This window comes from Galleria mellonella, unplaced genomic scaffold, assembly GCF_026898425.1.
Source record: "Galleria mellonella isolate WM207_F2 unplaced genomic scaffold, CSIRO_AGI_GalMel_v1 utg158, whole genome shotgun sequence".
Lineage (NCBI taxonomy): Eukaryota > Metazoa > Arthropoda > Insecta > Lepidoptera > Pyralidae > Galleria > Galleria mellonella.
Genome location: NW_026442003.1, coordinates 1876465 through 1893542, shown reverse-complemented (window position 1 = coordinate 1893542; position 17078 = coordinate 1876465). Strand labels below are relative to the sequence as shown.

Below are 17078 nucleotides of genomic sequence, written 5' to 3'. Positions count from 1 at the left end.
TAATTTGTAATGTGGTTTTAGCCAAGTTTCTGAGATGAGAGCAATGTGAATATGATGTTCATTTAAAAATTGTGTAAAAATATGTCGATTGCTCAGTAGGCTCTGAGCGTTCCACTGTATGATAGTTAATTGGTCTCGATTGAATTTTGTGAAATAGGTCTATTACCAAAAGTATCATATAACACATTCAAAACACTTTTAGTGTTAATAGATGTGTTCTTTGTGTTATGTAGTGAAATAAGTTTGATTATGCTTTCTATTAAAAGTGATAAACTCTTTTTATCAGAATTTAGAATTGAAATTAGGTCTACATTTTTTTTAGGTTTGTTACCCAGTTTAGGAAATATTTCAGTGCTAAGTATATCTCCAAAAGAAGCAGGTCTGAATTTAGATCTATTTTCAGCAATTTTCTTTTGTTTAACAGGGCATTGCGGTGATACACTTGTGTGATTTCCATTGCAGTGTACACAAATAGCGTTTTCCATTCCAGTTGTACAAGTTTTATAATTATGCTCACCTTTGCAGATGCTGCAACGCTCAGAATTCTTACAGAATTTAGCTAAATGTCCATACCTCAAGCACCGGTAGCATTGTTTAACTGGTGGTATATATGGAGTGACATTGTGGCGCCAACCTCCAATATCCAGATATTCAGGTAATACAGATGCAGCAAAAGTAATTGTCACGGTTAGAGTTGGCTGTAACACATATCCATGAGTCAAGGTATTTTTTCTTAAAATTCTTTTAATAGCAATAATTTTCTTAGAACTCGATATCATAGTATATATTTTTTTATTAGATATATTTGTAGGTACATTTCTAATAACGCCTGTAACTTCTGTTGAAGAAGCAGGAATACTGGCCTTAAAATGGTAGTCATTTAAAAAAGTTTTATTATTTAAAAAAGCATTGGCTAAGTCTGGCTTTTGAAAGTATACTCCGATTTTGAATTTATTTATAGATCTAAGATAAGTTACCCCTTTATTAAAACGTTTTAAACAGGAGGAGAGTGAGAGCAAGTCTCTGGATCCAATGGTTTTCTGACTATCTGAGGATTCTACAAAGACAACAAATTCTGTCCCAGGGGATTCCTCGGGATATCTTCTAATATAATCTGTGACGTAGTAAGGTTTATACTTATCGGCCTTATCAATTTCAGATTCTGAGTCAGTAGAAGTATCTTCCGAATATATATCCTTGTCATTACAAGGTTCATGGTCTACATCACCTGAATCGTCATCTTTTTTTCCTTTTCCTACAACTGCGCTTCCCCATGAATGCTAATTATATTACTGTCACTGAATTTAGTGAAAATATAATATTTTATTCAATAATAAGAATTGATAGAGATAGTTTTTATAAATTAATAAAAAAAATTTAAAAAACCCGCTTGTTTTTATTCGAGTTTCCCGCCTTTTTCCATTCGAACATAAAAAGTAATGTCAATTTGACAATGATAGTTGACATTTTTTTTTCTTCAATATCGAAATCTAGAGTAATTATTGATTTGGCAACAGAAGTTAGTTCCATCGTCAACCATTAACTAAGACAATATGTTATTTTATTATTAAAAATCTTAAAAATGATAGTTAATTAAATAATTAGATGATTTAGCTATATACCATCAAATTTATTAAATTTATCATATTAATATTTTAAAAATTCATTGAGTGGTTCGTATTTTTTATAACCTGTTTTCTTAGACAATAGTAAATTATTTTGTCTGTGATATAACGGTTAAAAAAAATAAAATGTCAAATCATTACTTTGTTGACATATGTTATTTACTGCTTTTTGTTGTGGATTTTGTATTAAATTTCGTGTATATTATCAGTAACAACTTGCTTATAATCCTGCAACTGTTATATAAACACATTTTTAATGTAAATATGACGGAAAAGGGGAAAAAGCGCAAGAGGATTACGGAAAACAAAACTGTAACCGCGAGAGGTGCGATCAACGCGAACTGGCAGAAACTACTCTCAAGCAATTTAATAATGGACAAAAACACAGAGAAACCAGTACAGGAGGATACAAAACACTACACCGGCGCCTTTAGAAGAACTAGAAAGAAACAAGCAAAGGAACTTAATAGTACGGTAGAAAGTAACCTCAAAAGTTTAAATTTAAGAACAGACACTAATAGTAAACCTGATAAATCACATAGTACAGACAATTTAGAACATAGTAGTGTAGTGATAAATAATAATGTAACAAAATCCAGTGATTTAGATTTAAAAAATAAGAAAAATAACTTGACTAAGTTTATAGCAATGGATTGCGAGATGGTGGGCGTGGGTAGTGATGGGAACGATCATATGCTGGCCAGAGTGTCGCTGGTGAACAAATTTGGTGATTGTATCTACGATAAGTATGTGAAGGCTCGCGAAGAAGTAACTGACTATCGTACGAACGTCAGTGGAATCCGTAGAGAGGATTTATTAAATGGTGAAGATTTTACTGTGGTGCAGAAGGAAGTGGCCGAGCTAATTAGAGGTCGGGTTTTAGTCGGTCATTCGTTGAAGAGTGATCTTAGTGTACTATTTCTATCACATCCGAAAAGGAATATTAGAGATACTTCTAGATATAAACCGTTCAGGAAGGTGAATATTTTAATTTTATACTTTCAAATTGTTTACACATATTTTTAAATACACAATCTGGACTTAATGCAATGAGTCCCCATTGTGTATTTAAAAATAGTTGAATATTTTTTTGTATTTTTACCTTTTTCTGCATCTTAGAATAATGATCAAGCTGACGGGCCAACTGATGGACTGGGTAATTGCTGCCTATAAGCATTTTCATTCATCTTATCTGCAATCAGTCCCAGATCTATGAGTAAATTTTTTATAACCATAGAGTATCTACCCCAGCAGGAAGATCTATTACTTTTTTAATGGATGAAAATGGAATGGTAACCCATTTTTGCTATCAGTGTATACTGCTGAGGCACCAGGTGATGATAGGTGAGAATAAAAACAGGTCAGTTAACCCATTAGTCACTTCGGTGTACTAAAGCCTCAACAAAAATTTGATTAAAAAAATAATAATAACCCATTGTTATGTATGAAAATAATGGATAATTTGATGTGGGTACCTGTATAATTGTTATGACAATAAAAATAGTTTTGCTTCCAATCTCAACTAAGTTGTTATTTTTTTTTAATACAACTTATAATGGCAAACAAGCTGACGGCCCACCTAATGGAAAGTGGTAACCATCGCCTATAGACATGAGCAGTACCATGGACATAACAGAGTATACTGTTTCGCCCATGATACCCCCCATGCATTGCGATTCCTGAGAACTCAGGTGTTATTCCTCTGTACCCTGTAAATTCACACCATTTTTACCCATATAGCTAATTCTACAAGAACCGACCACAATGGTTTCCAGTGGGAATCTCCTCTCTGTGGCTCCCCTGGAAACTGTCATGCTGAATTCTAAGTGTATTCATCATGATGAGCTAACTGATCTGCCTTTTTATTCTCATTTATCATCCCTAATTGGTACCCTGCCACCATATATAGCACAGACAGAGTTACTCTTTAATATAGTCTCATTTAAAAAATCCACCATTCTACTGGGCATTTGCTTCACAATTCCAGATTACCAAAGGCAGCACGCCGTCCCTCAAACGGCTGGCAAAGGAGATCCTCGGCATAGAGATACAGCATGGTGAACACAGTTCTGTCGAGGATGCACGAGCTGCAATGCAACTGTACTGCACCGTAGCCAAGAAATGGGAGTCTGTTATGAGCGAGAAGCGAGGATACAACAAGAAGTTCTTAGAAGAATAACCATACTTAAAACAGAAAAGTCGATTTTTTTTGCAGGAGAGATGAGACACTCATGCTTTATGGAAGCTGTGATGGCAAAATGTAGTCATCCTTTCAATCTCTTTATCCAGGATGTTGAGAAAGTTGTTGTAAATTTGTTTACATATGTATTAGCTGTCTATATACATATATAATGAGAAATTAATAAAATCACAAGTGTTTTTGTCATTTCCGACATATGTTTTGACTTCATTTGGAAGACAAAGTCTTCGGGAAAAAGAAGTCTTCAACGGACATACAGCGCTTTGTGTCAAGAATTTTGCCTCGCACTGCGGGCTGCAGCTCGCATAGCCCGTGGTGAAGTCGATGGTGGCGACGGAGGTAGCGGTGATTGGAGACACTGGCGGTGAAATTAGCGGCTGTATCTAATGTAGTTATTATTGACTGTGACTCTCTTCTCACTGTTGCTGTCTTCTGAACTGTCCAAAATAGTCTAACACGCAAAGCTTACTGTACATTTTACTTATTCTTTTACTAATTAATTTTATAATTCTCTACTTGACTCATAGTTGACTTAGGTGGGAAGGGATTGTTAGTAATGGAGACTGAGAATCCCATTGCTAGCAATATAGCCAGGTCGACCTCCTCGCGATTCCCCCTGGAAACTACCGTGGTTAATTTCTGATGAATTCATCATGATGGGCTAACTGGTCTGTTTTCATTCTCATCTATCACCCTTCACTGGTGCTCCGCCAGCGTATCCCGTTAGCGCAGGCGGGGTTACCATACCATTTTCACCCATCAAAAAAAAGACTCATGGTTGACTAGTGAAGCCTTTAGGTGTATTATTGTATATTCCACCATATGTACACTAATTTATTTAATTACATTGAAGTTTAAATAAATTAAAAAAAAAAGAATATAAGTTTTAAAATAATATACTAAAAATATATATATATATATATATATATATATATATATATATATATATATATATATATATATATATATATATATATAAACTATAAAAAGTAGCCTATGTCCATCTTCATCCCATATACTATGTGTGTACCGAATTTCATACTGATCGGTTAAGCCGTTAACAATAAGTAATCTTTTACTTTTATGCAACTTAGAAGGGCAAGCTGACGGCCCACCTGATGGAAAGTGGTAACCGTCGCCTATGGGGTGGAAGGGATTGTTAGTAATAGGGAGATTAGTCCCCATTGCTATCAATACACCCTATCAGGTCGACCTCCACGCGGTTACCCCTGCAAACTTGTGACTAATTTATCGTTGAATTCATCACGATGGACTAACTGATCTGCCTTTTCATTCTCACCTATCACCTTTCACTGGTACCCCGTCAGTGTGTACCGATAGCACAGCCGGGGTTTCCATGACATTTTCACTCATTAAAAAAAAACAACCGTCGCCTATAGACTTGAGCAGTACCATAGACAGAGTATACTGTTTCGCCCTTCGCCCATGATACCCCATAATATGATATCTTATGGTTATTTATAATAAAATTGTAACTAGATATGTCTGTACATGGGTTGTATTTAAGAAATAATATGAGGGGCTTTTAATACCAATGGAAACCAAAACAATTTTTAGATATTTCATATTTTTGTTATGGCAACATGCAAAAATTATTGCATCAAATTGAATATAGTTTTTAGAGATGTATGTGTGGATGTACTTTTTTTTTGATGTGTGAAAATGGTATGGTAACCCCGCCTGCGCTAACGGGATACGCTGGCGGAGCACCAGTGGAGGGTGATAGATGAGAACGAAAACAGGCCAGTTAGCCCACCATGATGAATTCATCAGGAATTAACCATGATAGTTTCCAAGGCGAACCGCGATTAGGTCGACCTGGTTGAGTATATTGCTAGCAATGGGATTCTCAGTCTCCATTACTTACAATCCCTTTCCTCTGTGTGTGGATGTACTGTAGGTGTAACTTTAAAATGTTTTTTTTTAACGGGTTATAATGCAATGGTTACCTTGCCTGCGCTAATGGTATACACGGGCGGGGCACCAGTGACAGATGATATGTGAGGATGAAGTAGGTCAGTTAGCCCATCGTGACGAATTCAACAGGAATTATTCACGATGGTTTCCAGGGGGAACCACGTGGATGTCGACCTGATAGGGTATATTGCTAGCAATGGGGCTGTTAAATTCCATTGCTGACAATCCCTTACCCCCTTAAAATGTGGTGTGGTGTTTGTTTCGACTCGATAAGTGGTCAATCTAGAGGTCTATTCCATTGATTTTTCTTCTGAAATCCACTCATACGAAATGGGGGGCAAAACCATTACTTAAAATATGTATTGAAGCAGTGAAAATTGCAAATTCTTTATTGTTTTCAGAATAGTTTTTATTTTTATTATTATATGAGCAATGAACTGTCCATTGCTGGACATATTTCCTAATAAATGGGGTTTTACTAGTAGTTGCCACGCTTGGCAACCACAGCTTTGCTATTGTTTTATAAGATACGCCGATGTTTATCCCTCGTCCATTAAGTTTTTTTTTTATACAACTTAGAATGGCAAACAAGCTGACGGCCCACCTGATGGAAAGTGGTAACCGTCGCCTATAGACATGAGCAGTACCATGCACATAACAGAGTATACTGTTTCGTCCATGATACCCCCCCATGTAATGCCATTACTGACGACTCAGGTGTTATTCCTCTGTACCCTGTAAATTCACGCCATATCCCACACTTCAAACCGATGACACAGCCATGCAAACATAACTGCTTCACGGTAGAAACACGAATGGGACAGAGGTAGCCAAGCAATCGACTTTTGTATAAAGTCTCCCTCTGGTAAAGTTCCCTTAGTCGCCTCTTACGACACCCACGGGAATGGAAGAGGTAGTGCGTTCTATGGCGGGACCACGCTGCGGATTGTTTTATAAATTACAGTAAAATTACATAGTTAATAATTTATTTATTTAACTCTTTATTGCACCATAAATAAAAATATACAATGACAAGTGAATAATTCAAGTGAAATACAGTAACATAAATACAGATTGAAATATACACATAAAGGTACAAAAGGCGGTCTTATCGCTAGGGCGATCTCTTACAGGCAACCTTTAGAATTTTTTTTTCTTGTAATGTGGAAACTGATGTCAGTCACACTAGCGCTACGGTGTGGACCTTGCATGAAGTAAAGTTAGTGTTGCTACTATAAAAAATAGCAATTTCTAGAAGTTTCTGGAATTTTGTAGTAAGTAATAACATCATCATTATCACAACCATTTATTGTCTATTCTTGAACATAGGCCTTCTCTTGAGAATTTTGCCAGTTGCCACACTTGGCAGGCGGGTTAGCAACCGCATTAAGGCTTTAGAGATGTTTTAAAAGGGACGCTGTTGCCCCTCACTAAACTATTACGTTGTCTTAGTCGCCTCTTACGACACCCACGGGAATGGAAGGGGTGGTCCATTCTATGCCGGGACCACACGGTAATTAGCAATTAATTAATGTGTTCCATAAATTAGTGAAATAAAATATTTTTGCATTTTAATTTTTTTATTCTTTCCTTTTCTGGTCACCTTTGATTTAATAAAAGATTGTTACCTAAAAAAAAAAGACTTAATTTTTTTTTATGCCACATAGAATGGCAAACGAGCTGACGGCCCACCTGATGGAAAGTGGTAACCGTCGCCTATAGACATGACCAGTACCATGGACATAACAGAGTATACTGTTTCGCCCATGTTACCTCCCATGCGTTGCCATTCCTGAGGACTCGGGTGTTATTCCTCTGTACCCTGTAAATTCACGCCATATCCCACCCTTCGAACCGAAACACAGCCATGCAAACAACTACTTCACGGTACAGACACGAATGGGACAGAGATAGATAGATAATTTATTTACATTACAGCATACAAATTACAATACAAACATAGACATAATACACAGTAAAAGAGATAAAAGAATTTAAGTAAAAAAGCAACAAAAAAAAAACAAAAAGCAAAATATACAAAACAACAATTTCCTTTCCTTTTTTTTCCTCCACGCGTGTGCCATAGTTACACAAAATGGTCACAACACGGTTTATTGTTTATTGTTCTACCGGGGTGATAAATCGCATTTGGCGCCTACAATCGATTTTATTTTAATATTTGGCTGTTTACATGTTACCAAATGTTTTTATCAGAGAACGATGCTAACATTCATATCTAAAGAGGCTGGTCGAAAAATTCTCCTGGATAATGCTTTCCTGATAACACTCCTGTAACCAAGGTAAGCGTTGAGCCTACACGTTGATAACTGGAACTAAATAATAAAACATTATCTGCAGGATAAAAAGTTATTAATTCAGAGACAAGGAGGAAGCGCGTGGAGGTCGACCTAATAGGGTGTATTGCTAGTAATGGCGACGTTAAACCACGTCACTAACAATCCCTTCCCCCCTACCTGAAGAATTGTCTCTAGGTATCTATTGCCCCTCTTCCTTTCGCATGGGTTTCGTAAGAAGCGACAATGAGAATTTATTGGACGAGGGGTGGACGGCAGCAGTGTCCTTTTTAAAACATCGTCAAAGTTTTTTTTTTATACCACTGAGGTGGCAAACAAGCACACGGTCCACCTAATGGTAAGCGGTTACCGTAGCCTATGAACGCCTGCAATACCAGAGGTATTACGCGTGCGTTGCCGACCCTGAAGAAACCTCTTTACCCCCCTTTTGAAGAAGCCCATGCTGTAGTCGGTAAAACCACGGTTGTGTAGGCCATAGAGGAACAATAATTATACCGCAAGCTTTATCAGAAATGGATCTTTCTAAGCGTCTTAAGAATCACTGTAAATGATGGGAAGGCATAAATGTAAAACTTTTGCTCAATTGATTGTGAATGAATTAATAGCAATTACGTCCGGATCCCTATGCCATGTGACATAAGTTCACATTTTTTATTTATGCGATTTGTAATTCGATCAACCTCTGTGTGATGTACTCATTAAAGTTTAGACTGCAAGTCCCCCCGCTCCTGCCACTCCACTCCTCTGGGTGACGTCCGGGCGGGTGGTCGTGGGAGTCCCATTGTGACATATTATTATTTATTATTTCCTACACCTACCTACCAGACCAGGCGGACAGCACAAAATTGGCGACGAGGTGAAAATTGCATTTACAATACGTACCTTTGTGTTTTTATCAGAAGAAAATAATATTATTTTATCTATGGTTTCATATCGAAATTTTCCGATGAGGTTACCGTACTATGTTCACGCATCCAAAAAAACCCGCCTGCCAAATGTGGCAATTGCTGGCAAAACTCCCCTCATGGGGAGTTTTGGGAGTCTTTAAAGTGTTCAGCAGTGGAAAGTTAATAGTTGAAATAATGACTGTTCGTGATAATGCGTATAAAATGCTCGTCATCAAATAATTATTAAATGATTTATTAATTGACGTGTACAATGATAAATTTATTGATACATCAATGGTGGCATCATGATGATTCATTCGTGTAACTACCGTAATAAGTGTTGCCAACGCCAGTGTTAAAAAATACCCAATATCTTAAAACAATATTATAATTGTCCACTGATTGCTTAATCCTTTTTAAAAATTTATTCATAAAGTCGTTTAAATTGTAAAAAAATATATAAATCCAATTGATTTATATGTATAATTAAATTTACTAGGATGAATGTGGTAAGTTAAAATAATAGGGCCGTTTCTGAGGTGCGATTTCCCAAAATTTTAACCTTTGTAAGTGGGGGAAAAGGATTGTTAGCAATGGAGTTTGACAGCCCCATTGCTAGCAGTATTTTTTTTTTTTTTTTTTTTTTTTTTTTTTTTTTTTATAGAACTTAGAATGGCAAACAAGCTGACGGCCCACCTGATGGAAAGTGGTAACCGTCGCCTATAGACATGAGCAGTACCATGGACATAACAGAGTATACTGTTTCGCCCATGATACCCCCCATGCGTTGCCATTCCTGAGGACTCAGGTGTTATTCCTCTGTACCCAGTAAATTCACGCCATATCCCACCCTTCAAACCGAAACGCAGCCATGCAAACACAACTGCTTCACGGTTGAAACACGAATGCTAGCAGTATACCTTATTACCTCCACGTGATTCCGCCTGGAAACCATCGTGAACAATTCTTGTTGAATTCGTCACGATGGGCTACCTGACCTGCTTCTTCCTCACCTATCATCCTTCACTGGTGCCCCGCCGGTGTATACCGATAGCGCGGATGGGGTTACCGTTCCATTATCATCCATTTAAAAAAACCTTTGTAAGTTAATATTTAAATTTAATACTGTCACGAAATGATTGCTTTTATTTATTTATTTATTTATGTTTTCATCTTTGGGAGACTTTGTACTAAAGTCTATCTATTATCTGTCTATCTATTCATGCCTCTACCGCCGAACAAATGCGCTTCCATTTTGAATGTATTTCGGTTTTGTTTTTAATGGGTGATAATGGAATGGTAACCCCGCCTGCGCTAACAGTATACGCTGTCGGGACACCAGTGAGAGGTGATGGGTGACAATGAAAACAGGTTAGTTAGCCCATCGTGATGAATTTCACTAGAATTAATCACAATGGTTCCCAGGGGGGGCTGTGTAGAGGTCGACCTGATAGGGTGTATAGCTAGCAATGGGTCAATTAGACCCCTATTACTAAAAATCCGATTATACGTATGTAAAGACGCGGATGACAACTAGTATATGTTAAAATGAAGTTAACATGATTGGACCTAATAAAAGGAAAAATGTCAAAACGAAAGTATTTTCGCCAAAACAATTTGCCCGAATCAACGACAGTATTTAATTCACCATGCTATGGAAGGTAGGGATTTTTTTTCATAATATGGTAACACAAAAATTACCAACTGGAAAAAGTTATTCTATGATAGAGTTACCAGTACATAAAAATTTTTACCCAAACAATTGGGTAAAAATATAAGTTTAGATGATCTAATTTGCATTTGGTATGCGGATTATGTATGTATAATGCATTATATATATATATATATATATATATATCTGTTGTATCTGTTCTATCAACAAGTCGCTAGGAACTAGTCAAGGTTCCATCGAAACCGTGTGAAGTTCGACCTAACTGATTACAATGAAGGCGAAGGGGAGGAAAAGGATTGTTAGCAATGGAGTTTGACAACCCTATTGCTAGCAATATGCCCTATTAGTTCGACCTCCACGTAGTTCCCCCCGGAAACCATCGTGAACAATTCTTGTTGAATTCGTCACGATGGGCTAACTGACCTGCTTCATCCTTACCTATCATCCTTCACTGGAGCACCGCCGGTGTATACTAATAGCGCGGGTGGGGTTACCATTCCATTTTCACCCATAAAAAAAAATTAAGGGGAAGGGATTGTTAGTAATAGGCTCTATCGGTCCCACTGCTAGCAATATACCCTATCAGGTCGACCTCCACGCGGTTCCCGCTGGAGATTATCGTAGTTAATACTTGTGGATTCGTCACGGTGGGCTAATTGACATGCTTTCAACCTCACCTATCACTGGTGCCCCGTCAGTGTATACCGATAGCGCAGGCGGGGTTACCATTTTATTATCATCCACTAAAAAAATTTTATCATTGAAATCTTTACACATATTTCATATTCGGAAATAAAATATTAGATCTGGCAATACTGCACGATAAGAGTATGAATATGTTGTAACTGTACTTTACTAGTGATAAGTAACTAGTCGAAGCCAGCTACGATAGTTATTGCGACTATTGACTATATATATATATATATATATATATATATATATATATATATATATATATATATATATATATATATATATATATATATATATATATATACTATAAGTGTGTTGGGATGTAATTATAATTGAAAGAGGAATAAAGTGTTGTAGGCAATTATATATATATATATATATATATATATATATATATATATACATCGATAATATTTTTATAGCTAGCTATATTATATATATATATATATATATATATATATATATATAATATAGCTAGCGTAAGTACCGTAACTGACGGGTAAACGAAGTTGTTGCGGGTGGAAATGGGATAGTTAGTAAAGGGAATTAGCAGCCCTTACTTGATTCATTGTTGAATTTGCCACGATGGGCTGACTGACCAGCTTCATCTTCGCTTATCATCTCTCACTGTTTTTTTTTTAATTTTTTTAAACAATTTATAATGGCAAACAAGCTGACGGCCCACCTGATGGAAAGTGGTAACCGTCGCCTATAGACATGAGCAGTACCGTGGACATAACAGAGTATATTGTTTCGCCCATGATACCCCCCATGCGTTGCCATTCCTGAGGACTCAGGTGTTATTCCTTTGTACCCTAGTGTATACTGATAGCGCAGGCGGGGTTACCATTCTATAATAGAATGAAAAAAACAAATAAAAATAGTTCATAAAAAAAATAGTTGTTGATAGTCGGCGATTAATCGCCGCGCTATAATATGCCAGCCGCTCGAAAATGGCTATAACAAATAGCTGGCTAATAGCTGGCGACAGATTACTTAGCCGTAGCTATTCTTTGCATAGCTGCTATATGTTATAGCTGAATATTGGTATAGCTATCAATCACTATTTTACATTGTTTGTTCTTATCAAATCATTTCTATTGCTTCACCTTTGTTCTTTGTTTGTTCACCCAGTTTATAATTACTTTTAAACAACCATTTAGTTGTTACTGTCTCACGAATACACAAGTTCAAATATCGGTTTTATATCATAAACGACCAAACGCTGCGACGTGAGGACGATAAGAGAAAAAATTCCTAAAGATAAGTACGGATTGGGTTACTTATAAATTGATTGTACCAAAAATGGACAGTTTGAGAACGAAAAAGAGAATTGCATTGGACTGCGAAATGGTCGATGTTGGTACTAATCTCCGCAGAGACATCGTAGCTAGAGTGTCGTTAGTGGATGAACATTTGCAATGCGTTTACGACAAATATGTGAAACCAACGAAAACGGTTACAGACTATCGGACCGCTATTACTGGTGAGTTATAGCCAGCTATATTTTTCTATGACAAAAGAGAAATTAACTTGTTAATAGATCGGCTAAAAGTAACATTTGTGCCACCACCACTGAGGTGGCAAACAAGCATACGGCCCACCTGATGGTAAGTGGTTACCGTATCCTATGAACACCTGCAATACCGGAGGTATTACGCGTGCGTTGCCAAAAATGTATGTTTACAATGCTCCGCCTGCGCTAACGGGATACGCTGGCGGACCACCAGTGAAGGGTGATAGATGAGAATGAAAACAGGCCAGTTAGCCCATCATGATGAATTCGTCAGGAATTAACCATGATAGTTTCCAGGGGAACCGCGAGGAGGTCGACCTGGTTGGGTATACTGCTAGCAATGGGATTCTCAGTCTCCATTACTAAGAATCCCTTTCCCCCTGGAAGGGTTTTTTAGCAATGCGGACTACTAGTTCCCTTGCTAGCAAATGCCCTGGCAGGTCCACGTCCGCCTGGCCCCCTTGGAAACCATCGTGCTGAACTCCAGGTGTATTCATCATGATGGGCTAACTGACCTGCCTTTTCATCCTCACCTATCATCACTCACTGGTGCCCCGCCATTGTACATCAATAGCGCAGGCGGGGTTACTATTACATCATTACTCATTAAAAAAAATACCTTCAAACCGAAACACAGTCATGCAAACACAACTGCTTCACGGTAGAAACACGAATAGGACAGAGGTGCTCAAGCAATCGACTTTTGTACAAAGTCTCCCTTTGTTCTACAAGGTCACTTAGAATAAAAACAATGGGCAGACTTTGTACAAAAGTCGATTGCTTGGGTACCTCTGTCCTATTCGCATTACAACCATGAAGCAGTTGTGTTTGCATGGCTGTGTTTCGGTTTGAAGGGTGGTGGTTGATATGGCGTGAATTTACAGGGTACAGAGGAATAACACCTGAGTCCTCAGGAATGGCAACGCATGAGCGGTATCATGGGTGAAACAGTATACTCTGTTATGTCCATGGTATTGCTCATGTCTATAGGCGAGAGTTACCACTTTCCACCAGGTGGGCCGTCAGCTTGTTTGCCATTTAAAGTTGTATAAAAAAATAGTATTCCTCAACGAATGTACATAAAAATTTATATAAAATAAAATAGTCAATAGTTTCTGTACAGACAACTGAATATTGTCGACGGAAATGCAATCCGAGAGTCGTGTGTGCAACGCAGTCCGTCCGATAAGGGCTTCCCGTAGGCATTGCTGGGAACAATGGGTATGTTTCAATCAGAGAGAGACTTTGTACAATGTTCAGCCGGGCGGACAACAGCCGCCACCCACACTTGATGGACCTCGCCCCATTACATGCGCGTCCACCGGACGCGACACGCGCATTGCCGCGTGATCTCCTGCGCACAGCAGGCACCCCGCAAGACGACGGTTAAACCGGACCTGCACTGTCGACGATGTACATGACGTATTATTTATTACGCTCAATATTTCCCTTTAATTTTACCCCACCTGTATTCTTTCAGCCATTTCCCCCGTAAAATGTAAAGGATAAAAAATGGTTATTGTGGGTATTTTTTATGGGTGAAAATGGTATGGTAACTCCGCCTGCGCTAACGGGATACGCTGGCGGAGCATCAGTGAAGGGTGATAGATGAGAATGAAAACAGGCCAGTTAGCGCATCATGATGAATTCATCAGGAATTAACCATGATAGTTTCCAGGGAGAACCGCGGGGAGGTCGACATGGTTGGGTATATTGCCAGCAATAGGATTCTCAGTCTCCATTACAAACAATTCCTTTCCCCCCATAAAATATATCGTTTAAAATTCATTGTTTGATCTTTCATCAGGTATCACGAAGCTCAAGTTAGAACGAGAAGGGATCGATTTTAACATTGTACAAAGAGATGTGAAGAGATTAATAGCTGGTTGTGTGGTAGTTGGCCACTCTCTAGACTACGATTTTAAAGTTCTGAACTTGGATCACCCCGATGAAGACGTGATAGACACATCCAGAATAGATCCGTTTAAGTCTGTAAGTCTTCTCTATCAACCTACATCTTTTTTTATACAACTTAAAATGGCAAACAAGCTGACAGCCCACCTGATGGAAAGTGGTAACCGTCGCCTATAGACACGAGCAATTCCCGAGGATTTGAGTGTTATCCCTCTGTACCCTGTTAATTCACTGCCATATCCCACCCTTCAAACTGAAACACAGCCATGCAAACACAACTGCTTCACGGTAGAATAACGAATGGGAGAGAGGTGCCTAAACAAACGTCTTTTGTATAGTCTTCCTCTGGCAAATAAGTGATGACTATGACGAGACCATGAAGCTGATGATGATGTAAAGATGTATAATGCAAATGAAGGTCTACTCATTCGTTTTTTCTTTCCAGCTAACAAATAAAGGGCACACGCCGGGTCTCAAATTTTTAGCTCAGAGGTTTTTAAATGTCAATATACAACAGGGTCAACATAGCTCCATCACCGATGCCAAAGTTGCCATGAAACTGAGTTTAATGGCTATCCCCAAGCGGCAATAGTTATCCCCGAACATCGACAATGTCCCCAAAAGTTCGATAGCTGTTCCCGAAGTTCGATAGCTGTCCCCGAAGTTCGATAGCTGTCCCCGAAGTTCGATAGCTGTCCCTGAAGTTCGATAGCTATCCCCAAACGTCGGCTGTATCCAAGCGGTGATAGACTGAGGGCGGCGTCGCGTTTAGGGTCCGTGGGGCCCTAAGCTACATCTGTGATGGGGCACCTAGTTTACGTTTAAAATAAATTATTATATTTCAAAATATTTACATTAGAATTACAAATTGATTTTTTGTTATTAAATTTTTAATAATTTGTGTGTAACATTGATAGAAAATTGAGTTCCCACTTTTCCATTTATTTAATTTTTTAATCAACTCTTTCCATTTGTGGCAAGAGTCCATTTATGAGGGGGCCGGGGCGTTCTTTGTGGTTGAAGAACTTAGGCTATGTGAAGATGGAAGATCTATGAAGATGGAATCAGACATGAGCCTACCATGAAAAATTTTCCGAAATTTCGGGGACGAACGAGACAGAAATTTTAAGTTAAAATTACGCAATGTTTAACAGTATGTTTAAAATTATTAAAAATGTTAAAATATCGTTCCTCTGGACTATTAGGATAGGATTTATGATGAACGAAATGTTAAGCTCCATTTACTGGCTCGATTTTGGTACGAACAAGAATACGAATTTGAACCGGAAAATTCGGAATTTCATTCCATGGTAGACCACCAGGTCAGTTGGCCCCTCGTGATACTGATGATTGGGGAACCGCGTGGAATTGTAAGGGTGTATTGCTAATAATGGGTCAGTTAGACTCCAGTTAGTTAGAGTAACAATTTTTAATTAATTAATTAAATAAATTGTAACATTTCATTTATAATTTTAATCTAATAAAACATTATAACGTCCAATATTATTTTATGGTTTTATTTCAATCAATCAATTAAGATATCATGGTCCCGACAGGACGACGGGGCGCAATTTAGATAGATAATTTATTTGCATTACTTACAGCACACAAATTACAACATATACTAATATACATAAAAAGCGAGATAACATGAATGATTAAAACAAAAATACATAAAGCCCTTCGCTGGCGGAGCACCAGTGAAGGGTGATCAATGAGAATGAAAACAGGCCAGTTAGCCCATTATGATGAATTCATCAGGAATTAACTATGATAGTTTTTTTTTTTTACAACTTAGAATGGCAAACAAGCTGACGGCCCACCTGATGGAAAGTGGTAACCGTCGCCTATAGATATGAGCAGTACTATGGATATAACAGAGTATACTGTTTCGCCCATGATACCCCCCATGCGTTGCCATTCCTGTGGGCTCAGGTGTTATTCCTCTGTACCCAGTAAATTCACTGTAAATTTTTATAAAAGTAAATCAAATAGTTAATAAGCACTAACATGTAGGTATGAAAATCCATATCTGTCGTGTTTTGCGGCCAGATAAATTACTATGTAAACTCATATCTGTCCTGTAATTTAAAAATAGAATGACCTTTTACTTCGAAACATGGCTACCAAGGAGGTAACTAATAAAAGGTTTTATTTAAATTTCGAACTGGCTTGCAAATAGAAAGCTGTTTATTGAAAAATAAAACAAAGGAATATTATGGCGCGTGAAAAATTATTATTGTTCGTTATTCGTCATGAACTTAAAAAGTAAAATTGTGTTTTTGATTTCCGCGCATTGTTTGAAAAAAGTACTATAC

General features: G+C 37.7%; 2 protein-coding genes and 2 long non-coding RNA genes across 7 annotated transcripts in view; 3 read left to right on the top strand and 1 right to left on the bottom strand.

Moving 5' to 3' along the window:
• The window catches only part of LOC128200129 (uncharacterized), a 39539-nt gene extending 32201 nt beyond the window's left edge, over positions 1 to 7338 (top strand). For both annotated transcript variants that reach the window (XR_008252545.1, XR_008252546.1), the window contains exon 2: positions 6590 to 7338. This is a non-coding gene — a long non-coding RNA (uncharacterized LOC128200129). The remainder of the gene's footprint in view (positions 1 to 6589) is intronic.
• Positions 1748 to 4054, top strand: LOC113518710 (uncharacterized). Its single transcript, XM_026903678.2, has 2 exons — positions 1748 to 2603; positions 3613 to 4054. Exons 1-2 carry the CDS (start codon positions 1752 to 1754, stop codon positions 3802 to 3804), a joined length of 1044 nt encoding a protein of 347 aa, XP_026759479.2. The 5' UTR covers positions 1748 to 1751; the 3' UTR covers positions 3805 to 4054.
• A 658-nt stretch (positions 7339 to 7996) lies between the features above and the next one.
• On the bottom strand, positions 7997 to 9262 carry LOC128200128 (uncharacterized). The gene is made up of 2 exons (XR_008252544.1): positions 8961 to 9262; positions 7997 to 8096 (listed from the first exon to the last, which is right to left on the bottom strand). It is a non-coding gene; the product is annotated as an uncharacterized LOC128200128 (long non-coding RNA).
• Positions 9263 to 12422: 3160 nt separating this feature from the next.
• On the top strand, positions 12423 to 16266 carry LOC128200127 (RNA exonuclease 4-like). 3 transcript variants are annotated; one of them, XM_052892451.1, is made up of 4 exons: positions 12676 to 12816; positions 14107 to 14259; positions 14654 to 14838; positions 15206 to 16266. In XM_052892451.1, exons 2-4 carry the CDS (start codon positions 14157 to 14159, stop codon positions 15350 to 15352), a joined length of 435 nt encoding a protein of 144 aa, XP_052748411.1. In that variant the 5' UTR covers positions 12676 to 12816; positions 14107 to 14156; the 3' UTR covers positions 15353 to 16266. The 3 variants fall into 3 exon arrangements, with proteins under 3 accessions (XP_052748410.1, XP_052748411.1, XP_052748412.1); XM_052892450.1 differs by lacking the exon at positions 14107 to 14259 and having other exon boundaries at positions 12423 to 12816; XM_052892452.1 differs by lacking the exons at positions 12676 to 12816; positions 14107 to 14259 and adding an exon at positions 13986 to 14067.
• Positions 16267 to 17078: the final 812 nt, after the last annotated feature.